General features: G+C 41.7%; 1 protein-coding gene across 5 annotated transcripts in view; it reads left to right on the forward strand.

The window, feature by feature from the left end:
* Positions 1-761: 761 nt before the first annotated feature.
* PLEKHM3 (pleckstrin homology domain containing M3) overlaps positions 762-25,869 on the forward strand; it is a 189,160-nt gene continuing 164,052 nt past the window's right edge. For 3 of the 5 annotated variants that reach the window (XM_039240637.1, XM_039240641.1, XM_039240640.1), the window contains exons 1-2: positions 762-888; positions 23,703-24,621. In XM_039240637.1, the coding sequence (XP_039096568.1) occupies positions 24,021-24,621 (601 nt within the window). In that variant the 5' untranslated portion in view covers positions 762-888; positions 23,703-24,020. Of the gene's footprint in view, positions 889-3,396; positions 3,534-11,031; positions 11,180-23,702; positions 24,622-25,869 lie in introns of those variants that run through there. The other 2 variants (XM_039240639.1, XM_039240638.1) reach the window with 2 other exon arrangements.

Below are 25,869 nucleotides of genomic sequence, written 5' to 3' on the forward strand. Positions count from 1 at the left end.
CGTGTAATTATAAATTGAGAAAATGGTAAGGAAGTGTGCTGTGATGGGGAACAATGTTTGCAAACTTCAAGGAAAGGCTTACCCAGCTAGATCAGCATATCCTCTTACAAACTGGCCAAAATCACTGAGGGTTTGGTGCCGTGGGATGTCTTACTGAGAAGCCCCAGGGTGCCAGTCAGTGTGGATATGAACACAACAGACGCGCGCGCGCGCGCACACACACACACACACACACAGCACACCACTGTTTTGCTGGGAATCCAAATGGGGGTTGAAGACCTCCCCTCAAAATCACCCCCTTTCAGCCTGCTGTCTACAACATGAAAGGACAGCGAAAATTGATTTTCTCCGCAGCCGCAAACATGAAATGAGAAGCAATCTCCAGGTTGTAATAGTCCCATTTTCAGAAAGAACGTATGTGAGTAATTTTCGTAGGGAGCTGCTAAAAATGGGTCCAAGCCTGTGTGTATGTCCCAAATGAAAATTTCCAACTGCAAACATCCATTCGGGCGTTGGGAGGGGCAGTGAGGAGACTGCGGCGCACGCCATTGTTTTCAAAAAATGTGTGTGATAAACATCGTGTCTAAGGAGGCAGAGATAAGGCCCGGCTGTGCGGTCAGGCCCCGCCCGGCCGCGGGGACCTTGGGCAAAAAAAGACGAGTCCTTGCGACCTGGAACCTTGTGTGTCTGGGTCTCGTTTCCCGGGTGGCCGGGGGGAAGCATTTAAGTGTGGGAACGCGAGCAGCGCCTGTAAACAGACCGCCGCGCTGGGATGGTCGGCGGCCAGAAGGGCTGTCACCGTGAGGCGGGCCCGCCGCGAAGCCGCGCCCCGGCCGGGTGTAGACGGCAGGCCCCGTAGGTGAAGGGACAGAAACGGCCGGCGGCCAGGTGAGCGTCTGCCTGCTTCTGTGCTGCCGGGCTGGCCAGTGGGGGAAGGGTGTGGGGATGACAGCACTGTAACACATACCCGAGGGTATCCGGGGGGTTGCGATGATTTTGCTCTTTCTTCCGTACTCTGGTTTTTATTTCACGCCGGAGACGGCACTGCAATGGAGTGGATAACAGGTGTGGGCAGATTACACTGTGCTTCGTCTGCTTATTTTTTTTTTTTTTAATAAATCAGGTGTATAAGCGGCAAGCACTTGAAATAGCAGATCCTGTTCTGTGCGTTTTCAGTCTCCCGGCTTCCTGGGTCCTAGAAACCAAACCTCAACAGAGATTTTAACTCCCATCACGCCGGGGCTTCTAGAGAAACGACGATTGTTCCTTCTGTTGACAATGCTTATTTTTAATGTAAAGGACACTGTATGACTGCTGACAAGCGTGATCTGGTGTTCTGGGAGAGGATTCCTATGCTAAAACACCAGGATAATAAGGGCATTTCAGACCCATTCAACAAATAAAATTATCTACTGATGTATATAGTTGATGGCAAACGGGGATAGGTCTCGATTTATAGCTTGCAAAGCAGGGCAGATTTGAAATTTACCAGGTCAAACTGAGATTAAGCTATGCTGTTGTAAACTTATTTAGAAGTTTTTTTCTTTCTTTTTTTAAATCCTCCTTGTAAAAGAGAAACACTTGTTTTTCTTTAATATTTTCATAGTCATAGTGAATCGCAATTTTTGTTCATTCATTAGGTATTTTCTTATAAATCGACTACATGTAAATTTTAATTGTTGTACCTGCGAAAATGCCTTCACCAAAAAGTGGACTATATACAGACATGTCTCTCTGGCCATGTAATCTAACTTTGAATTCGTAAAAGAGTATTAGATTAAATAGCACATAGAGAAGTGTTTTTGAAATCAAGCACATCAAAGAAATAATACTAACGCCTTATGAGTCTGTCTTTAAAATGAATATTTTCACGGTGTGATGGTTCATAGCAAGAACTATAAAGCCAGACTACCTGGATTTCAGTTCCTGTGTAGCAGATTCCTATTGTGTAACCTTGGGAAGTTACCTGCTGTGTTTCCAAATCTGTAGAATGGATTTAGTAATAGTTCTGATCTCATAGGGTTGTTATGAGGATTAAATGAATTAATATTTTTAAAGTGTTAAGAACAGCACATGTAATAATTGCTACATACATGTTTGTTAAGGAACACATAAGGGGTTCCTGGCTGGCTCAGTCAGAAGAGGATGTGACCCTTGATCTTAAGGTCATGAGTTCAAGCCCCACATTGGGTATAGAGATTACTAAAAAATAAAAAATGACTATCTCATTGATTTAAATATATTTAAATATATTGATTTAAATGATTTATATATATACACACACACATATATACACACACACACACACATACACACACACACACATATATATATATATATATATATATATGTAAGCCAGTGTTGAAAGTAGAGTGGTGATTGCAGAAGCTGGGGAAGGGGCTAAATGGAGAGGTTTGTTGAGTGAGTACAGTTTCAGTTTTGCAAGATGAAGAGTTCTGTAGATGGGTTGCACAACAGTGTGAATGTACTTAATGTTACTGAACTGTACACTTGAAAGTAGTTAAGATGGCAAATCTTATGTGTATTTTCCCAGAATAAAATAAAAAAAATCAGTGTTGCCATAGTTAGGTGTTAAAAGTTCTTGTTTTTTCTCTTTTTTCTTTTTCTTTCTTTCCTTTTCTTTTCTTTTCTTTTCTTCTTTTTTGAGAGAGAGGGGGGAGAAAGAGAGAGAGAAGCACAGCTCACCCAGGGCTGGTGTTTTACTCACAGTGGGGCTCGTGTTCACCCGAAGCAGGGCTTGAGCTTACGAACTGTGAGATCATGACCTGAGCCTAAGTCAGATACCTAACAACTGAGCCACCCAGGAGCCCTGTTATTCGAAGCTCTTACAGGCACACAGCAGCACCATCCACAGTTGGTTTTGTCATGTGAAAATGCAACTTCTTACAGTCATCAGTAAGATTCATTTATTTTTTTTATTTTTATTTTTTTTAATTTTTTTTTTTTTTATTTCTAGGAGAGAGAGAGACAGTGTGAGCAGGGGAGGGTCAGAGAGAGAGGGAGATACAGACTCTGAAACAGGCTCCAGGCTCTGAGCTGGCGGTCAGCACAGAGCCCGATGCAGGGCTCGAACCCACAAACCACGAGATCATGACCTAAGCGAAAGTCAGACGCTTAACCGACTAAGCCACCCAGGCGCCCCAAGATTCATTTATTTAGTAAATTCATGCAATTAAGATTTATCATGAAGACATGAACAAATAAGAACACCTAAGACTATAGCAGGCCGAATTCTAAAACCGTCCCTCTACCAAGATTGCATGCCTCAGTCTATGCAGCCTATAGAGGATGAAACAGCACTCTTTTGAATATATTTTATGACACAGTTGAATTTAAAATGGGGAGAATATCTGAGTGGTGCTTTCCTAATCGCAGGAGCCCACGAAAGTGGAGAGCATTCTCTGGCTGGGAAATCCATCGATTTGAAGCTTGAGGAGGAAAACATACTGTTGCTGTTTTCAAGGTGGAGGGGACACTTGAGAAGGAATGCAGGAGGCCTCGAGTTGCTGAAGGTGGCTCAGCATGGAAGCTGGAGCCTCAGATGTAGGGGTACAGTCTAGGCATTGGACTGTGCCAACAACCCAAATGAGCTTAGAACTGGGTCCTTCACCAGAGCCTTTAGCGAAGAGCCTAGCCTGGACAACAAAACCTTGAATATAGCCTCTTGAGAGAGGCCCCTGAACAGAGAGCCAGCTTACCCAGGCTTTGGAACTTCAGAGTTGTAAAATAAGAGAAAATGAGTGTTGCTTTAAGCTACTAAGTTTGTGGAAATTTGTTATATAGCTATAGCAAGCTAAGACAGGGCCACCTGAGTGGCTCAATCAGTTAAGTGTGTGACTCTTGATCTCAGCTCAGGTCTTGATCTCACTGTTGTGAGTTCAAGCACCACACTGGGCTCTAGGCAGGGTGTGGAACCTACTTTGAAAAGAAAAAAGAAAAGAAAACTAATACAGACTCCAGCAGAAAACTGGGCAAAAGACAGAAACAGACTATCTATGGAAGAGAAAACTAAATAGCTAATAGATGAATGAAAATACATACTATGGGCCTGGATGGCTCAGTTGGGTAAGCATCTGACTTCAGCTCAGGTCATGATCTCACAGTTCATGAGTTCAAGCCTAGCATCAGGCTCTGTGCTGACAGCTCAGAGCCTGGAACCTGCTTCATATTCTGTGTCTCTCCCTCTCTCTGCCCCTCCCAACTCCTGCCCTGTCTCTGTCTCTCTCTCAAAAATAAATAAATTAAAAAATATATATACTCTTTCCATTAATCAAAGAAATGAAAATTGGAATAACAACAGAGTCCCATTTTTTTTCAGTTCTTAAATTTACATAGATTGTTAAAAATTTCTGTTCTTCCTATTAGTGTGCAGTGGCTCAGACAGTCTCAAATTCTGTGAGGGGTTAGCAATTGGTATAACCTTTCTATAAAGCTCATTGCTGAATGTATGAAAAGCCTCACTAATGCTCCTACCCCTTGACCTAATACTTCTACTTCTAGCAATCTATCCAAAGGAACTTAGACATTTTTAAAATTAATTTATTTTTGAGAGAGAGAGAGAGAGAGAGAGAGAGCGAGCATGAGCAGGACAGGGAGAGAGAGAGAGAGAGAGAGAGAGAGAGAGAGAGAATCCCAAGCAGGCACTGTACTGTCAGCACAGAGCCCGAGCAGGGCTCGATCTCATGAACTACAAGATCATGATCTGAGCTGATATCAGGAGTTGGATGCTCAACCAACTGAGCCACCCAGGTGCCCCAGAAATATTTTTGAAGTTAATGTTCACAAATGCTTAATGTAGCTTTGTTTTTTCATAGATTGTTGGAATTTAGGCTTTGGGGTATAGACCCAGGTTAATTATTCAAGTGGAAAACAAAGAACCATAATGGACATGTAACCATTTGCAAAAAGAAAGATATCTGCATGTTCTGACTAGGAAAACAAAGCTGGACCAGGCTGGTTACATCTGATGTGTTAGAAAACACTCGGAGCTATTATTCATTGAATACTTATTTGATATTTGACATACTCCATTTTAGTCATGTTTGTAATCTTCCCATAATACTTGAAGGCAAGCTATAAATTTACATACTTAAGAAGCAGGCAGGCAGATGGGTGCTTCTTTATTTTTTTAAATGTTTATTTATTTATTTATTTGGAGAGAGAACAAGAGCAAGGGAGAGCAGAGAGAGAGAGGAAGAGAGAAAATCCCAAGCAGGCTCTGTGCGCGCAGTGCAGAGCCCAGCACAGGGCTCCATCCCATGAACCTGCGAGATCATGACCTGAGCCAAAATTGTGAGTCGTATGCTTCACTGACTGAGCCACCAAGTAGCCCTAGGTGCTACTTTAATTACTAGTTTCAGAAGACGTAATTTTAATAGGAACCTGGAAAAGATTAGATCATTTGGGCAGATATTTTAGGATTCTCCATCTCTACACAATTTCCCGGAGCACTAGAGTGCTGCTCCTCTTTCATTTTTCCTACTGCTTCCCTTTCCTGTTTTCATTTTGCTCTGTTCTTTCACATCTACAGAAATGTCCAGACAGCGTCTATTGCCCCATTGGCACCAGCCAAATGCTGATTTTCTTCATGAGGAAATGTTAATCCCTTAAAAAAAAACGTGTAGAGGGATGTTTAGCAAGGGATTGCTTTTTCTTTTTCATTTTTCTTTTACAGTGTGTTTTGTATTTGGGTCATTAGTAACTGAACTGTATTCTAGCTTAGCGCTCCTACTGCAAGCTAAATAATTCAGAGCCCTGAGTCCTGAGTGACACTATGATCAAAATGACCACCAGTAGTAAATTCCATGCATCATGTTTGCTCTGTTTCATTGACTACTGTGGCTGTTACCAGACAGACAATAAAAAGCCCACATAATTAACCTTCATACTGACAGTAAGGTGAGAACTCTATTTGTTCTGAGGGTGTAATTAATCTTGACAACAAAGTGAGTTATGAGTAAAAACCACAGTTAAAATATAGAGGCCACTGGAATAAGGTGTCAGGCATGCTGTTTTCATTAACATCTTGTTTATTTTTCATATACACTAACTATTAATTTGAGTTATGAGTTTTGGATCGGATTCTCCGATTACATGCCATGTTTGTGACTACTGTGAGGGTTTATTTGTCCAGTTATCTTGATGAGTGTAACCAGTTTATAATTTAGCACAATCTAAAGCTGCTTTGTTCTGCATTATCAAGTTTACTTGTAGACATTTATCTAATGGGGAAACTGCTAAATGTCCACTTTACTTTGTGGCTTGTATATGTGATTATAAATGTAGTTTTTTAGCCACAGAATAGGGAACATTTAATATAGGTTAGAAAACATCAGCAATGTAACTAGCAGTTTTTATGCTCCAGGAAATTAACTAAACGATCTTTGCCCACGTGTTCTCGATCCATTTTTATCAACAGTTAGCTTTTCCAGAACAACTTCTCTTCCACCCTTAGGTATTCATTGATTGATTCATTGACTGAACAAGTAAGAATTGAGCACTCGTTTTGTAGCATGACACATAGCTCTTATACTTGGGGCCAGGAATAAAACCTTGAATAAAACAGGCATAGTCTTTTCCTTCATGAAACTTCCAGTCTAGTGAGGGAAACAGACAAGTAAATAGGCCATTTTGCACAGCATGAAAAGCATTATCATTGAGGAAATTGGGATGCTATGGGGACACATAAGAGGGATGATTAAAATGGATGTGGGAGGTAGGGAAGAAGTGATACCCAAAGGCTGAATTAAAATTAGCCAACTTGTGTCCCAGTGTGTTGTGGGGTAGAGGGAAGAGAGGGAAATTCAAGAGATAAGCCTGGGAAAGTAAGTGGCCGTGAGCTCTTACAGGCAGTGTTAAGGAGTGTATGGTTTCTCCAGAAGATAGGAAGATTTTAATTTTATGTTTATTTGTTTTTGAGAGAGAGAGACAGAGCAGGAGTGGGGGAGGAACAGAGAGAGAGAGAGAGAGAGAGAGGAGACTCAAAGACGTCTCCAGGCCTTGAGCTGTCATCACAGTGCCCAACATGGGGCTTGAACTCACAGACCTTGAGATCATGACCTGAGCTGATGTTGACACTTAACGACTGAGCCACCCAGGTGCCCCAGGGTTTTAATTTTAGAAAGGCCACTTAGGTTGCAATGTGCGACTGGATGAGAGCAGGGCAAGACTGCAGGGAAGAAGACTGGTGGTGGTGTCTGAACTAAGGCAGTCAGGAAAGCGAGGAATGGATAGATTTGACAGAGGTAGATGTGGGTGAAGGAGCCAGAAGGGTCAAGGATGATCATTTTCTGGCACAGACGATGATGTCCTTCACTATATGGGCAATGTCAGGAGGAGGGGCAGGTTGAGGGGAAGATGAAGAGCTGAGTTTGTGCATGTTAGGAGACAGGGGACATGCAAAAGGCAGTTGCATTTGTGGGTCTAGATCTTAAGGGAGTAATCTATTCCTCATCCACCACATGGATTGTAGCTGAAGCCACAGAAATGGAGAACAGGAGGAACTAAATAAGTTATGGGGGAAAATGGAGGAATGTCTGCATTTATGATATGAACATAGGGAAGGGGGACGCATAGTGGGGACTGAAAGAGCAGAGATAAAGGAGAAATATCAGAAGAGGCTACATCAGCATATTCGTGAGAGCAATGCAGAGTGGGTGTTCAGTAGCTCAGATACTGCCATGAGGTCAGGTCGGGTGTGGGGTGAAGAGTCCCCTGGGGTCAGCAACAAGGAAATTGTTGATGACCTTTGCCTCTGCAGTTCCAGCTAGGGAAGGCCCAGGTTGCTTCTAGTAGGGAGCATGAATGGGTGGTGAGAAGTAGAGTCAGAAAGCATAAAGAGCAAGTTTCTTTTAGGAACCTGGAATTAAAAGGGAGGAGGAAAAAGTATTTTAGCTGTAGAGGAACTTGGAGGGCAAGGGAGGGTTTTACTTGGTTTTTCTTCTTTGAATCCTCATGCACTTGTAGAGTTGAATCTCTCCCCTCCAACACCACCAGAAACTCGGAAGCACAGTGACTCATGCTGCCTTGCACAGTGCAGGAGTTCCCTGAGGAGATGAAAACCTATTTCAGAGCTTCCTAAACTGATTGCTGTCACCACTCTCTGTGGTGGGAAACCAGTTTGTTGGTTTATAATGGGAGGAGATCGAAGAGAATGCGGGGCCCTGTTCGCTGGCACCATGTCCCGCTGTTGGCACCCTGTACCCTGCCTGGGAGTTCACGGGGCACTGCAGTGTGTCATTTGACTTGCTCTCCAGGGCAACATTTGAAGAGGGTAGGACAGGTATCCTTATTTGACCTGCATCGAAGTAACTGGAATTCAGGTTCGAGTGGCTTGCCCAGAGTCATACCTCTGGTTGTAGTACATGGAACCTTGAACAAGGCCTTCCAGTTCCAGGCCTGTGGTCCCAAAATAATTGTCCTTCCCAGAAATGTTAGCTATGATGTCTGTAGATTCTCTGGAGTGCAGTGATATGAAACCTGGACATTTCATCTTTCAGTAGGCCTAAGAAATAAGACTGAAGGCTGTGGGTCAACTTGGTTTTTTTGGTTGAGCCCCATATATATTGATATTCGTACCCATCTTCCTCCTCCACCGATAAAAAATTTAGTTGGCTTTAGAAGGAGGCAGTTTATGTGGACATGCCTCAGTAGTTCAAATATCTTGGAATTATCTATGGTCATGTTTAATTTGAAATGATTTCTTTAATTCTTTTGACAGAAACACTACATAGCAGGTATTTTTTTTACAGCAAACATTTTACAAGTGTTTCTATTTATTGGCTAAATGAAAAATGATATCTTAGGGAAACATTAGTAAAAGGTTTGAGCAATTAGGACTGTGTCAACATTTGCAAAAGCACTTATTTGGCCTAAATGAAGTCATAGTTATTATACCCTTGCAGACATTCCAAGTAATGTGTTCAAGGTCACTAAGAGAATTGAGGCTAGCTATTTAGTTAGGGAACAGCTTTTTACTCGGTTTGTTTATAGATCTCTCACCCGCCATTCCCTTAGAGAACTTAGAATGACACAGAAGTATTACAGATGTGATTTTTTAAAAATAAATTAAGTATAAACTGTTTCCCTGGGTGTAAAGATGATACTTAGCATTTAACTTTCTGAGTTGTGGGATTAACAAAGATTTAAAAATAAATAGTTGAAATAATTAAATAATTAATAGTTATTAATAATAAATAATTTCAAGTCACTGATGTTTGATACTAAAATTCAAAGCATGACGTCTGTAAAAGTTTACCTATATTATCTCAGGGTAATTGATTTGCTATTAAATGCCATACAGGACTGTGTATGCATTTTAGAGCCTTTTTTCCACTCACTGGCAATATTACTCTGGACATATAACTTCATCTCTTTAAATCTGAATATCCTTTTGGGGCACCTGGGTGGCTCAGTCAGTTGAGTGTCCAGCTTCAGCTCAGGTCATGATCTCTCAGTTCGTGAGTTCAAGCCCTGCATCAGGCTCTATGCTGATGGCTCAGAGCCTGGAGCCTGCTTCAAGTTCTGTGTGTATGTGTGTGTGTGTGTCTCTCTGCTCCTCCCCAACTCACACTCTATGTCTCTCAAAAATGAATAAACATTAAAAACAATAATAAAAAATAAATCTGAAATTCCTTTTCTGTAAAATGGTAATACTAATAATAGTAGCACTCTGAGAGGGTTGTGAGAATTTAACAGGATGATGCAGATAGAGGGCTTAAATAATGGCTGTCCTTTAGCAACTATCCAAAAATATTAGCTATGGCTTCTTAATCTTGGTGTTGGCTTCGGAATTATAAGAACTCTTCTTTATTTTGTTTTTAAACATTTAATTACATACATCATTCCACATTTAACATGTGTCCATCCACATTGAATGAGTCGTTTGCAGTACATTTTTAGTGAATTTAGTATAGTAATGGTAGTCTTGGACGATGGGCATTTCTTTGAGCCCAGTTATCATATGCCTGTCATCTTGGCATCACATTAAAAGAGTTAAAGGAACATGGGCCAATCAGAGCTCCAGAATGTGTATACACCGCATAATTGTTTTCTAATAATCCATTCCATACTGATGATAACAGTCCATAATAAAAGAAATTTAAGGGGTGCCTGGGTGGCTCAGTCGGTTGAGCATCTGATTTTGGCTTAGGTCATGATCTCGTAGTTTTTGAGTTCGAGCCCCACATCAGATTCTGTGCTGATAGCTCAGAGCCTGGAGCATGCTTTGGATTCTGTGCCTCCTCTCTCTCTCTCTCTCTCTCTCTCTCTCTCTCTGCCCCTCCCCTACTTATACTCTGTCTCTCTTTCTCTCTCTAAAATAAACATTAAAAAAAAAAAAAGAAATGAAATTTAAACCCAGAACTAGAGATGAAAATGTAGTTCCTACTGTTTTTCTCCTTCATACTTTGTAAACTTTTCCTTTGTCCTGTATGATGGACAGAGATTGTTTCTGACCTTCCTGTTGTACTTAGTAAAATAACAGACTCATCCTTACCTTACCTTGTCCTTATCTTTGAAGGTCAAAGACTGTTTTGTCTGCCTTTGGCAGCCTTGCTTATTTCCTGATAGAACTGGTAAGAGGCTGCTTGGTAGTCAAGGTTGTTGTCACAGATTGAGTCGCAAAGGGAAGGAGCAGTCATGGATGCGGTTGATCACCACTGAGTATGTCTGTCCTTTCAAATAAGTGAATCACTTTTTGCTGAGACCTTATCATAGGTCTGATACTCAGGCTCACTTTTTAACAGGTTCAGTTGTAGCAGATAAAGAAAAAAACCAAAACAGTTAATTACTTCGCCATACATTCACCCTACGTACCCATAGGAACCGGTTTTGTGAATATGGGCTAATCCACAAGCTGATTGTTGTTTTGAAGGTTAAAGTTCTAAGTATTTTCCCTTCTGCTAATCAGCTGCAGTGACCTAAGGAATTAAAGTCAACAGGAAGTGAGGCATTTATTCATTTCCCATGACATCCCGTCACGCAGCCAGAGATGTTCTGTGTGACAGAAAGACTTGGGCAGCTTTGTGAAGAACTCTCTGCATTCGTGCCTTCCATGTGTGTGATTGTTAATTTACTTTGAACTCACTCTTTGTAACCTTTGAAGCTCTTACCGTAGGTTGACAGCTTCATGCCAGACATAACATCATTTCTAGAGCAGGTATGATTGGTTTTATTTGTGTGTTTCCTTTGTCTTTGATTTCTTCCAACTGAAGTCATCTCTTTGTAGACTGTTACGACATTTAATTGTGTTTGGTCATTAAGACTCTTTATTATCTCTTGATTATTGATGATTCCCTATTTATGTTCCTATAACACCTTTTGGATACTTCTGTTAAGGCACCGTTTACACTTGGTTTAATGTTTCCCCACCGGCTGTTAAGCTCTTCTAGGACAGAAGCTGTGGTTTTGTGTCCCCAGCCTCTAATGTAGTGTTTGGGTACTTGGTCCATCCTTATAAATGCTTGTTGAGTCTAAATGGTTGTGTGGTTAGAAATCACTTGTTTCTAATAGGAATAGTAATTGGTTTAGATTTCATAAAGAGATTTTCCATATATAACCTGCATTTATGCTTTACAATTTTCTAAGGCAGTTGGGGGCAGGCATTGGCAGGATTTCCATTTTGCAGATAAGGAGGACGCAGAAGTCCTGAGTCAGCCTGACTTGCTTGTAGTCATTCAGCTTAGAAGTCAGTGTTGTGACATTAACCCTTTGCGGTCTCAGAAATTTGTGTTCTCATTGCCACACCTCTGTCCCATTGAAGAAACTCAAAATGGGTGGCTCATTGTTGGATTCAATAACTTACAGTTTATGGTCCTTCTAACATCAGTGCCTCTGAGCAATTTAAGGTGACTTAGAAGGTAATTGAACTTGGTTTGCCCAGTAATTAGACAGGGATTCCTGGAGACTTTTTTGTCCCCATAGGGCTTCAGCAGACCCCAGATGAGTCATCTTGGTGTCTCTTTCATCATCTTTAAAGTAATCCTGCTACTTTACTTACCTCTCTCTGTTTACTACTGGTTTTTATCAAGAAGCTTATCAAGTGCTTTATAAACCATACTCTAAACCATGCATATGAAAAAGATTATTCTTAGTAAGGCAAATTGCCATATGAGTTGATGACATCTTTGAAGCTACTTCCCTAGTTCTTTTTGTGTGTCTTGCATATGTGGGTCTCAGTGTATCGCCCTGGTGGTTATTATGTTCACTTTTGTGGTCTGTCATGTACTCAGCTTATGTCAGCTGGCTTGGCTCGGATGGCACCTACACGGAGTCTAGTCCAACAGTTATTCCCTGTTGCAGCTGGAGGCTGACTGTAGCAAGATGTGGTTTTTTGTGATGGAAGTCTTCGCCCTCTTCATCTCAGTCTTAGATAATTTGAGGGTATTTTGTTTGTTTTTTAATCTCTAGTCCTTACCATGGAGGTAAATGGAAGTGGAAAGCATTGAGTCTGCATTTTTAGACACTTACATAACTGAAGTTTATGTCTGTTTGGTTTCTAAAAGAGGACATATTGGAACTCTGGTGGTTTTATGAAATGGGCTTCCCAATCAGGAGCCCTGGCTTTCCCATCCAGTGGTTGACATCGGGACATAATAACATTACTGCCTTCAACAGCAGGGCAATCTGAGAGTTGAAATGCCATGCTTATATTTAGTTTGGTTTCTGGGAAAACATCTCGGGGCATCAAATGTCTCAATGATTTTGCAAGTGGCAAACAAGCAAGCTCAGAGATGTACTGAAAAGTGCTTTAAGTTGATTGGGTGTATTTCAAAGGGAACATCTCTTTACTGGTGTTCGAAAGAGCTTGAGCTCTAAGTCAGTGGGAAGTGAGACCAGCCCAACTACTGATCTGGAGTGGTTCACAAAACAATTCTCTCATGCTGCACAGGTGCTTTTGTTTCTATAAAAGGTCTGAGTGAGGTCGTGGCTGCCTGACCTTTGCCATGTTATTTTAAACCTGGTTTCTAGAGCTTAGAAGCTTTCTCTACCAAGAAAAAATTTTAAAGCTCAAGTCAACATACATTTTGTCAGATTTTACTTAAATGAGCTTATAATGAATTTAAAGAATTTGGCCAGAAAACCAGAGTGGTATTTATATTTACAGATGTCAATGCTTTGAAAACCTACTCTTTATTCAGTTGTTCATTCAGCAAATATTTACTGAGCACCTATTGTGTGCCAGCCGTAGGTCCAGGCCCAGTGGGGAGTATGAAGATGAAATAGGTTAGAATCACCGCTCTGAAGTTGCTGTGAGTCCAATAGAGTAGGTGTCTCACCCTCAGGCAAATTGTTTATCTTTGAGCCTCCATTTTCTGTCTGTAAAATGGGGATAATAATACTTCCAATACACATGGCGAGGTACACAAGCAATGTACCTGGCACAATATAGGCTTTTGAGAAATCATAATTGTCATTGTCATCATTTCAGAAAGAACAGGCAGCATGCAGTATCTATGTTGTTGGGGCAGTGCCAAAGACTTTCTGTGGGCATGTCAATAAAAGAGCAGACTGTTTTAGGATCAGGGATCAAAGAAAGCCTGTGGAAGAGGTGGCATTTAAGCTTGTAGAGTGAAAGGAATTTCATAGGTAGAAGTGGGGAGAGGGTACCTCAGAGACAGCTGTGTTAAGCACCATTTTGGAGTTGGGAAAACAAAATTCAAGCGATAGCATTGCAGTTTGGAGGAAGCCTATATTCTGGAAGAGAAGTGGACAGTTGGGCAGGCAAGCCAGGCCCAGGCTGGACAAGGTTTAGTGTGTCGGGTGAGCATGTTGGACCTTGTTGTCGACAGAAGCTTCATTGAAGGACTTACTTGCTAGTGTCTCCCCAGTGCCTAGAACAGGGCCCAACCCATGGTAAAGGTTCACCAAACATTTGTTGAACGAGTAACTGATTGTGATTTTAGACAAATTGAGCTTAATTTTGTCATGAGATAAGCCAGATAGAAAAGTCCTATGAATGGTTGGGAACCTAGGACCAGAGGTTAAGCTTGAGATTGACACTGGACAGTGGACATTTGGAAGGCATGAACCTAGAAGTAATTATTGAAACCACGAGTGTGGATAAATTGATCTCCGGAGAATTTGTAGCTGTAGTTAGAGAAGAGAGCTCAAGCAGTGCCCGCGCTTGGTGAGGAGATGGGTGAGGAAGGGAGGAAGATAGAGACCGAGAATGAGAGGATAGAAATGAGAGGAAAGTTGGTGTGCGGTGCCTGTGAAGCACCGGAGATGTTTGAGGAGGGGCTGGTTAACAGCATCAAGGAGGGTCAGGACTTGGAAGAACACTGGTGGTTGTGTACGGAGGAAGTCTCTGGAGAGCTGTAGAAGGAGGTTCAACCAAATGGGCCCTTATGCCAGCTTGTAAGGCATAGGTGAGCACAGCACACTCTGGGACGTTGCTTGTTTTTTTTCAGGGTTAGTGGTACTTGCTTTTTGAGCATTCATATAAACAGACACTGTGCCCAAACTGTATATATAATCTGATTCCAATTAAATACTGGACAGAACATACCTATTGATTTATTTTCTCTGAGTTATGAGATCATGACTGATTTTTGTTTTCTTTTCCATATCTGTCAGTATTTTCCAGAGTTTCTATGAATATTTATTGCTTTAGGAACTGGGAAAACACTATACAAATTATCTTTTTAATATTATTCTCCCAATGTGTTACATAGCAATAGACTTCTCATTTATGAAAACTTACATACAGTGCAGCCATTTAATGTTCCTCGTAGGCCTGTGAAAATGGGACCCCATCTGTGTCTCTATGTGTCCTCTCCTCTGAAAGACCTCTGAACTCCTTGTGAGGTCCACACTGGCACCCTTTCCTTCTCTGCTCTTTGTGGCTTGCCTGTGCTCCGTCAACATGCCTACATCATCTTTACGTCAAAGCACCATGAAAAAAATCATGATCTCTTAGAGCCTTATGGTCCAAAAAGGTCACCTTACTAGGGTCACATCATTTTTGTGGGGGATTCTTTTACATTATATAACTTAGACAAGGTTCAGTCAGCTTCAGCCTTAACCAAAGTGAAGAACATGGGAGAGCCACGTGTACCGACCACCCTTGTAATCCCTCTTCATTCTCACATTTGAAAATGGATTGGCAGACACCGTCTACCTTAGGTGTCTTCAGCGTTGCATTTTTCTCCAGAGTCCAGCTGCTTCTAAAACCGCCTGGCCTCAGACACCCTCTCAGCACTCATTACACTCTGATTATAGGCCATTTAGTCAAGTGGGAGGAAGTCAGTGCTTTTACCATCCAGCCTTGGAGAACATGGCCTCTTTGTGTGGGCTGGGCTGGTGCTATTGCTCATATCTGTTTCTGCCTCCGTGTGGGAGGACTAATTTATTCATCCTGTTAATTAGCCTGGCTTAATGAGCGTGTAAACAGCAGATTTCCTTGTTAGAAGATAGCAATACACTGATTCTCTGTCCTGTTACAGTTTGAAATGTGCAAGGGATTCTTTGGGTTGAGCTTTTCGTACCATGCTGACAAATGGACTTCAGTTTCTCAATCTATTAAATAGGAGAAATAACCCTTTTTACAGAAAGGGCATTTTATGTAAAATAAGATAAAATATCTGTAGATCATTGAATTGGGCTGAAAAGTAGTGTAGTCTAAATAGCTGGTCGCTGACTTTGCCTTTGTTGGGCTGACAAATCTTTGAAGGTATAGACCAGGAACATGTGTTTGGTGAGTGGGTGCGGTCCAGTGGAGCACTCCATAATTATAGTTTACATTTTTTAAAGGCATGTTGGAACACCTACCTAGTGAGTGACCCACAGGCTTAGCAATTGGGATGTTAGCAACTTTATTGGATGCAGGTAGCTGAGTAAAGCAGCCAGAGTTTAAATGGTTTGCCGGAGGCCACCCAGCACGTGTGTGTGTGTGTGTGTGTGTGTGTGTGTGTGTGTGTGTGTGGTTGAGCCAGATTTAGAACACAGTTCTAATTAGATCCTAATTTCCAGTTTTGTGCTGAGGCAAACCACACCGCACCTACATACTCAATTTATTTGGTTCATTTTGTCAGGGGAACATAATCTTCATTATTTTGACCTGTCTGAATATGTTATTGTTATTTTTAATTAATTTCAAAACCAAATGAAGCATGCTAGGGAAAGAGTTTACTTATAGAGAATAAACTTGGCATTAGATCCTTGTGTTGTAGTCAACTTGAGGCCTATATATCCTAGAGAAAAGATGAAGTTCCAAAAAGAATGGGTTTGGAAAATGGAGCCCCAGAGGATGAAGACACAGATTACATAGGGGGTGCGTAAGCCCTTCACCTGCTGTCTAGTCACTTCAAGTGTGGAGTGGGATACATGGAATAGAGACTGTTGGTCATTTCAGTGTGGTGTGGCAAACCCAGGGTGCTGTGAGAGAGCCTGAGCATTTGGGAAAGGCAAAAGCATTTGCTCCAACCTGGAGCAAAGTATGGAGGAGTAAAACAGTAAGGTGGATGCCGGTTAGGATCTACAAATTGAAGAGGTGGATAGATCATGAAGGGCCATGTACGTCATGCAAAGGAATAATAGTGGATTCATTCAACACATGAGTAGTTAGTGCCTTTCTTTCTTTCTTTCTTTTTTTTTTTTAACGTGTCAGATACTATCGTATGCACTTGGGATACCTTAGTGAACAAAGTGAACATATATTCCTGCCCTCGGGGAGCTAACATTTTATTACAGAGAAACACTAAACATCAAATTAAGTAGGATGTTATGAGATAGTAATGTAAGGAAAAAGGGTCAATCCAGTGATCAAGGTTAACATAAGCAGTGGTAAGTCATGTTGATAGTATCTACCCTTGAGAATGACACTTTACCTTTGTGGGTTTTCTCCCCACAACATATAGCTCTAGTCTAATCATGAGAAAAACATCAAAAATTCCCAGTTGAGGGATAATCTATAAATTACCTGGCCAGAGCTCCTCAAAACTGTTGAAGTCATCAAAAGCAAGTAGGCTGAGAAACTCACAGCCAAGAGGAGGTTAAAGAGACATGACAACTAAATGTTCTGTGACGTCCTGTATAGAATCTTAGAACAGATTCTGGGCGCAGGGTATGCTGGTACTCCCCATACTATCATTGTAATAATTTTGTAAATATAGGATCAAAAGCGGCTGACTTTTGATCTTGGCTCAGGTCATCATCTCACAGTTTGTAAGATCGAGCCCTGAGCTGGGCTCTGCTCTAAGAGCACTAAGAGCTTGGAGCCTGCTTGGGATTGTCTCCCTCCCTCTCTCTCTGCCCCTTCCCTGCTTGTGCCCTCTCTCATTTGTATCAATTTATAAATTTAAAACTATTTTTAAATTATGAGTTTATTTTTTAACAATGCAGAGTGAAAGGAATCAGAAGCCCAGGGCAGAGATATATGCTATAATTTTAAACAGGATGGTCAAGGTAGGCCTCATTGAAAGGGTGACGTGCACAATCACTTCAAGGTCATGTTGGTTCTGAGGGAACAGCCAATGCAAAGACCCTGAGGTGAGAACATGCCTACAGGTTTGAGAATCCGCATGGAGGCCAGTGTGGCCAGATGGAAGGGAGGGTCAGCAGTAGGGAAGGTGTGAGGTCATGGAGGAGAGATGACAGAGCAGATTGAGGTAAGGGCTTCTAGGCCATTGTGTTATGTGCCAGGAACCATGCCACGTATTGTCTTATTTAATTCTCTCAACTTTCCTGAGAGAGGGGTGTTATTAACTTGCTGATTTTGCAAATGAGAAAACTGAAATGAAAGAGGTTAGTAACTTGCTGAAGTCTCATTGCTGGTAATTTGTGGAGATGCAGTTTCCCTGCTGGACTGAATCTTCAAGGAAACTACTACCCATAAGAAAATCTGACCCTCTGCCTGCTTGGGTGTTTTGTTTTGTTTTTTGAGTTGTGGTAAAAACAAAAACAAAAAGAACCCCATAAAATTTACCATTTATCTCCTTAACCATTTTTATGTGTCAGTGGTTTTATTTATTTATTTATTTATTTATTTATTTATTTATTTATTTATTTATAAGGTTGGGGAAGGAAAGGGACAGCGGGAGAGAGAGAGACAATTCTAAGCAGGCTCCATGCTCAGCCCCACCTCGGGGCTTGATCCCAAGACCCTGGGATCATGACCTGAGATCAAGAGTCGGATGCTCATCTGACTGAGCCACCCCAGGCAGCTCTGTGTCCGTGGTGTTAAACGTATTCACATTGCTGTGAAACAGTTTCTGGAACTTTTTCATCTTGCAGATCCAAAACCCATACCTGTTCATCTCCACCTGCCTTCTTTCCTGTACTCCCAACCCCTGGTAAACCTCCATTCCACTCTCTGTTTCTGTGAAGTGGACTACTTTGATTCCTTATATACAGTGGATCATGTAGTATTTGTCTTTTTGTGACTGGCTTACTTTACTTAGCATGATGTCCTCAAAGTTCATTCATGTTGTAGCATGTGACAGAATTTCCTTCCTTTTTAAAGCTGAATTATATTCTGTTGTATGGATATACTACATTCGGTTTATCAGCCTGTTTTGTAAGTAAAGTTTTATCAGACACAGACATGCCCACCCAGTTCCATATTGTCAATGGCTGCCTTCTGCATTACAATGGCAGGGTTGAGTCATTGCAAAACTGGCTGTATGGATCATAAAGCCAAGGCTATTTATTAACTTCTTAAAAAAATTTGTTTTTAGAGAGAGAGTGCACATGAATGAGTAGGAAAGGAGTAGAGAGCGAGAGAGAGAGTATCCCAAGCAAGCTCCAAATTTAGCACAGAGCCCAGTGGGAGGCTTGATCTCACTACTGTGAGATCATGACCTGAGCCACAGTCAAGAGTTCGATGCTCAACCAACTGAGCCACCCAGGTGCCCCTATTATATTAAGTCTTTATAGAAAACGTTTGCTGACCCTTCTTCTACTGGGGAGACTGTGAAGGGTTAAGAGAAGTGATGTGGAGACTGCATTAGAGGGAGGAAGGCAAGAGACAGGAAGACCTTTTGGGATTTGGGGGAACAGGGACCCAGGTATGGATATGGGGCTTGCCCTCAAGAAGTTCATAGTTTAACTGAGGGGAAAAAGATGGTTTCCAAAGTTGACTTGTTCAGGAATGTACCTCCTCAGGGGCCCTTCTCAGCCATGCCTTACACATGAGAGCAAGACACAGAACGCACTTAGAGATATGCCTGGCGTATTGTGAGAGCTCCACCAGAATGTAAGCTCCCCGAGGGCAGGATTTAGATCTGTTTTGTTCACTGAAGCATCAGCAGTGGGTAGGACTCAGTAGCTCCTTCAGTAAATGTGGAACAAATACATCACTGCAACTCTCTGTAATTCTTTTTAACTATTTAATTTGTACTATGCAAATACAGGCAAAGAGCTGGATCTCTCACTCCAGTCTGTCAATTCATTTGACTGGTGTTAAACCAGCAGCTATCTTTACTGTTTGTTGCTGGAGATCGTCATGTGGTAAGAGGTGTTAAGTCACAGGCACTGACAACAAAGGAGAAAGAGGAAAAGAAAATAATGTCAATGGTCCTAAAGATAGCCGCTCAGAAATAATTCATTAGTTACTTCACAAATATTTGTTAATTTGCAACTGTGTCTGGAGGTCCGAGGGTGAGCAAAATAGACACGGTTGCTGCCCAAGACAGGCTATTGACATTGAAACTGGTAATCATAACTGTAAAGTGTGTGACTTACAGAAATGCAAATGCCTTGGAAACTTAAACAAGGACATTTCACCTAGTCTGGGACACTGGAGAGTGCTTCCCTGAGGAAGTGACGCATCCTGATTATTGGTTGCTGTGTGACAAAATACTTCTAAACTTAGTGACTTTAAACAGTTTATCGTCTCTCACAGTTCTGGGTTAACTAGGCTTAGCTGGATAGTTCTCACTTGGGATCTTGTATGAGTTGCAGTTAGATACCGACAGGCCGGAATCCTCTGCAAGCTTAACTGGGCTGTCATCCAAGATAGCTTCTCCACTCACATGCCTGGTGCCTCCCTGATGCAACATGTGACCTCTCTAGCAGATCACCTCATTTCCTAGGTATCAGCTTAGAGCTCCAAGAGATAGGAAGAGGAATCTGCTGGGCCAGGTAAGGTCTATACCTCAAAAGGGCACAGCATCGTTTCTGCCATACTCTTGATCAAAACGTCACAAGTCCTGCCCAGATTCAAGGGAGTGGAAGAATAAAGTCGATTCTTGAGGGGGTAGTAACAAGGTCTCATTGCAGAAAATCATATGGGACAGAATTTGTTGTGTCCATCTTTACGGAATACAGGTCTGTCACTTGATGTTAGGTTGAAGGATAACTTGGCATTAGGTAAGTGCAAAAGAGAGAAGGAGGGAATAACCGTCCAGCAATGAGAACAGCTTTGTCACTGGGCCTGGAGGTCAAAAAGGTAAACCTCTAAGGAGGGACTGAAAGGCCTGTGTGACTGAGTAGAGATAGAACAGGAAGGGTGGTATGAGAGTGCTGGGTCACACAGAGAAGAGTAGAAGTTTTTAGGGTATATTTGGAAGGGTAAATGCATATTTCCATGGGAAAGGAAAGGGAATAGCTGCATAAGTTCCAAACAGAGGCAATGGAAAACATTAAATAGTGAAAACCAGAATTCCTAGAATAGGAAGAACAGGTTAGCCTCGAGAAGGACTTGAGGTGGAGCAGGTGTGGGTCAGGGAAATCGTGTCCCAGACCTCATAGCTAATATGAGACAGTTGGGATCTGAACCCGGAGCTGACTCTAGGGCTCAGACCCTTCCCACTATATTGCTCACCACACTGCCTTTGGAAAGTCATTTAATAAACTTGAAAATCCCTTGCTAGTCAAAACGTAACTTACGCTTTCTAATTTCTTCCTAACCATCCAGGCAAATATCTTCTAACTTTTCTAGGTTCAACTCAAAGGGCACCTTCTTTTGAAGACTTTTCTAAGGCATACAGAAGTGTCCATGTGATTTCATAATGTCTCGGTCTCAGTGTCTCCTTCTGTGAAAGATTGGGGTTGGAAGGATGACTTCAAAGTTCCCTTCTTTGTCTGGCAGCCTACAGTTACAGGATGTGTGGCGTAGAAGTGTTCCACAAGCTAGCTGTGATGGCCATCGATGGTTCTCTGCTTCTAACCAGCCTATGAATAGCTAAACAGGTAGCACAAAGAGTGTATACCCAGACACTTTGATTTAAAAGAAAGAAGGAAAGAAAGAAAGAAAGAAAGAAAGAAAGAAAGAAAGAAAGAAAGAAAGAAAGAAAGAATCACTTTGAAGGTATTTACTCTCTCTTTCTAGTATGATTAAAGACTGAATTTTAAATACTGGCTATGAAAAGAGATGTGCAAAATATAATCTTAGTCAAATAACTGCTTTGCACTTTGGTGCATCTTTCATAAAATGAGAAACTTATGTTAAAAAAACAAAATTTGGCTGAGTAAACTTGAAGATCAATTTGGCTGTCTTCAACAATTCATGAATCTGGTGACATCCCATGTTGTACTTAGAAAGCTGTACAAAATGGAAAGCTTTTATAGGCAGAAGGGGTGGGAAAACTCAAGTTTCTAACAAAGAGTGGCTCGTTTCAAGCAAGGTCACCTTTCTTTAGGGGAAGGGCCAGGATCTTTTAGGGAGATAACCTCACCAGTGCTGATCTGGTCATTCCAGATTGACTGGTTAAAGGTTAAATTCCTGGAAGAGGCTGAAAGTGCAATGAGATGAGATATTAAGTCTTGATTTGCTGATGTGGGCCTCCACACAAGTGACTCCATTTGAGCCCTTTTTCAGTAAAATATTTATTTATTTTTTGGAGGAGTGCAAGCAGGGGAGGGGCAGAGAGCGAAGGGAACAGAGGATCTGACGCGGGTTCTGCACTACCAGGCTGACAGCAGCGAGCCGGTGTGGGGCTCAACCTCACGAACCACGAGATCATGACCTGAGCCCAAGTCGGATGCTCAACCGACTGAGCCACACTTAGCCTTCTTTAAAAAAATATACTTTATTATGCTCATCTGAAATTTTAGAAAAGAAAGAACTGAAAGTTTTAAAATTTATTATGTATTTCTTTTTCATAGCCTCTGGTATAGAAGATGAAACTGAAAAGTCCCGTTTTGCAAAATTACAGAAGTTGAGAAACCCTGTTGCACAATTCAACAGGCTTAAGGCTTAACTGTAAACACAAGGAAAGAAACCCTATGTGCAACTAGAAAAATATTATAACTGATATTTATCTCTGAAAGTCAATCAGTGCCTGGGTTAATGAGGGCTAACATAATAAGTATCAAAATATAAAATATAGACAAAGTCATAGTCATTATCATGTTACAGGGAGTTAACCACAGAGTTCCTGTGAACTGCAAACCTCTTGACACATTTTAAAATAAAAGGCTCTATATACTAGTTTAATTTACATACAGTAAGCAATGTAGATTGGTGCTGCTAACTTAAATATAATGGTTTAATGACCTAAGTGCTAAAACTGATTTTAATTAACCATAAAACTGTGCCATTTTAAACCCAAAAAAGCACATCTATGAACCTTTGCAGCAGCATGCAGAGGTATTGCTAATTGCCCAATTTTACCTACTTGTAAGTAGTTAAGGGCAAAAAGCCCTTGCGTAATTATTTTGTTTCTTTGTTCATTTTTTGGTACAAATACAACGGTGTATGTGACTATTGGGCACATGAGATGTGATAGTACGATTGAAAAACTTTATTTGATTTTTATTATGAATTGAAATGGAAATAGCCATAAATGGCTAATGTCTACCATATGGGACAGCGTCACTGTCAAGGTCTGTGCTAATTTGGCCTGACCTTGAAGATCCAGCCTTTCCCAGAGAATGAGTTAGTGCTCACATAGGATATTTTCTGCCCAGTCCTGAAGCTGGACCTGGACTCCTAAGCCATTCCTCGAAGCCTTAGGGAGTTGAGCCTAGAGCTTTTTCAAGATGAGTGAAGGAATTCTGTAGTCCAGAGGCATTCATTAGGTAATCCACACCTGGGAAGTACAGACGCAGTCACATTTGGGTTTAAGAAAAGGGCAGAGCCTCCCTCTGTCCTTACCCCTTGCGCTTTTTTAGAAAGTTCTTTTTTTTTTTTAATGTTTATTTATTTTTGAGAGAGAGAGAGAGGGAGGGGCAGAGAGAAAGGGGGACAGAGGATCCTAAGCAGACTCCATGCTGATAACAATGAGCCTGATACGGGGCTGAACTCATGAACCACAAGATTGTGATCTGAGCCCCAGTCAGATGCTCAACTGACTGAGCCACCCAGGCACTGCTTCCCCTTGCACTTTTTAGCCTGATACACCATCAATGCTTTCAAAGTTTGTGGAAAGACTTGTGCATTTATGACTTTAGACTGATCATGACATAGGATTCTTAGCCTCATTGCTTCTTATTTTAGGTCAGAATATCACGGAGATTTGCCAGAACAGTCTTCACAACTGTGCTCAAAGGCTTTTCTGTCAGAGTGAAAGCTATTGACCCTAATTCCCCTTATCAAGTGCTCCACCTGCCCTGTGTGGGTTCTGACACAAAGCCGGCAGTGATGTGTGCTCTTGACAGTGGAGCCTCTGTGGAGATGTCCACCTTTGGGCATGACTACCATGGAAGAGATGTAGAGATGGGGAAATAGCTGGGCAGAGTCGTGTACTATGGAATACAGTGAACCGTGTGCCAATGTTGTGCTCTTTCTTTTCTTCCAGGAAATTAAGGATTGCAAGGCCTTGCTTTGACAAGCACATCCTGTTGTCTTTACAGAGATCTCAATGAAGAATAATCTCAAAGGAACATTTGTCTCCCTATACCCCTGCTCATGGCCACGAGCTGCTAGCAAATGCTTTTAATGACAGAAAAACCATCATCTACCCTTGTTCTTAGCCTGGTTTAGGCAGTCGAATGAAGGTTTCCTTCAGTTGTCTCCAGAACTCTGTTGCTGAAGCACTTCTCTTTGTTGGGTGAATGTTCAGGAAGCCCTTTCCTGGGCCAGTTTAGGAGCCCTTAAGTCTCTCGGAGTCTATGACATGGAAGCTTTGGAAGTGGATGACATCAGCCCAGCCTTGGAAGTTACTGAGGATTTCTTCAGCACTTTTGATAGTAAGCTAGAAAAGGCTGTGCAGCAAGCTGAAGTGTATGGGATTCAGGAAGTCCCTGAATTGGTGGGGCACGAGGTACTAAGTACCATAACAGACAATGGTGCTATCAGAAGTGTTGCCTCCCTGGGCAAGGGGGGCTTGATCTGGGACCACTGTAAGAGCAGGCTCTTAGAAACCAAAGCTCAAAATGTCTTCCCTGCCAAAGAACAGTTTGTGGTTCAGAAAGGGACTACCCCAGATAATCTTTCCTGGATGGAACAAAAAGAAGCATCAACCTTTAACTTTTTCAACATCTGTCAGCGTCGGAGGGACAGACCTCGATCCGTGAATGACTTATTGGACGAGACCTCTACTTTCAAGCCAGGGCATGCGCGATCGAGGTCGGATATTACCCAAGTGGACTGGAGGCTGGTCCTCAAGACCATGCCTCTGCAGCGGCCGCAGTCGCCTCCTCAGGGCCCTCATTTCACCAGGCCGTCTTTTCTGTTGTCACTGCCAAACAAGGTGGAAGATGCTCAAGGAAATACTGGTATGTTTTGATATCTGACTGCTATTGAGCAATTGTTGATTTTCCTTGGTCTCTGTTACATTTACCTCATGAGAAGTGTACTGTCCAGTGTGCTCGTCTGGTTTTGCCTACCTAAGCTCCCTCTTCCATTTACTTGCACACTTTACCTCAAAGCCTCAGTCTTGGTATCCTCATGAGAAGTGCTGAGTGAAAAGGCAACTGTGGTCAAGTCTCCCTTTCTAATCTGTGTGTTAGAATCTGCATAGCCTCATAATTCACATGGTATTTGCCTCTGCATAGAGTATGATACTGCTTATTCACATCAGTAGGTGTTTGTCATATCATATGTTGGGCAGAGCCTTGTTCCATGAAGGGTTTAAAGATGTGTAAAAGACACCATCCCTGCCTTAAGGAACTTCTCGCTTGCTGAGGGGATCAGACACCAACAAACACTCAAGAAGTCACCAGCAGTGAGAGAAAGTAGTAGTCAACTGAAATATTTTGAGGGAGCTTTTGTTTTATTTTATATTGTTGAGATTTCTTTCACTGAGCAAATGACAGTACCTGTTAGAGGACAGAGGAAGGAGAAGACATTGTGTTGGGCTTGTCAGGAAGGGCTAATGAGAGTTCATGGAGCTTCGGCTGGACCATTGAGGATACTAAGATGCAGGAAGGGGGTCACAGTAGAGGACACTCGGTCAGGATTATGGTGGAAAAGAAGGTAAGGATATGAGAGGTACAAGGGGGAACAAAGGATCCCATGGTGGGTAGTAGGAGAGAAAGAGGGAAGAGATTGGTTCAGACCTCATGGGTAGGGCCCTGAATTTCTTTTTTTCTCATACTTCATTCACATGCACGTGCCCATGAATTCTGTGAGGTGTGACAAACCATCTTTTTGGTTCCCCCTGGAATTTTCCTTCAAGATAACCTCATTTATACAGGCTGTCTATTCTTGTCATTCCTGTTCAACCTTTAATTTAGATGGCTTCTTCTCAATTAATTGGGAAGACTATTTTATGTACTTAAATGGTATTTTAATGTTACTTCAATCTCTATCCTTGCTCAGTATTCCATTGATACATTTAATATTTTAATTAATAAATTTAGTTTCTAAGTATAACTTGAAGCAGAGATATAGTTTAGTAAGTCTATTCAGGAAAAGCAGTGTTCCTGTCTGTGAGGCGCTACATTATTTTCACATCCACTTCAAATCTGTTCTTTTGAAATACTTCTTTCTCGGACTGACTTATTTTGCTTAGCATAATTCTC

Source organism: Hyaena hyaena, unplaced genomic scaffold (genome assembly GCF_003009895.1).
Source record: "Hyaena hyaena isolate Hyena2069 unplaced genomic scaffold, ASM300989v1 scaffold_180, whole genome shotgun sequence".
NCBI classification, from domain to species: Eukaryota; Metazoa; Chordata; class Mammalia; order Carnivora; family Hyaenidae; genus Hyaena; species Hyaena hyaena.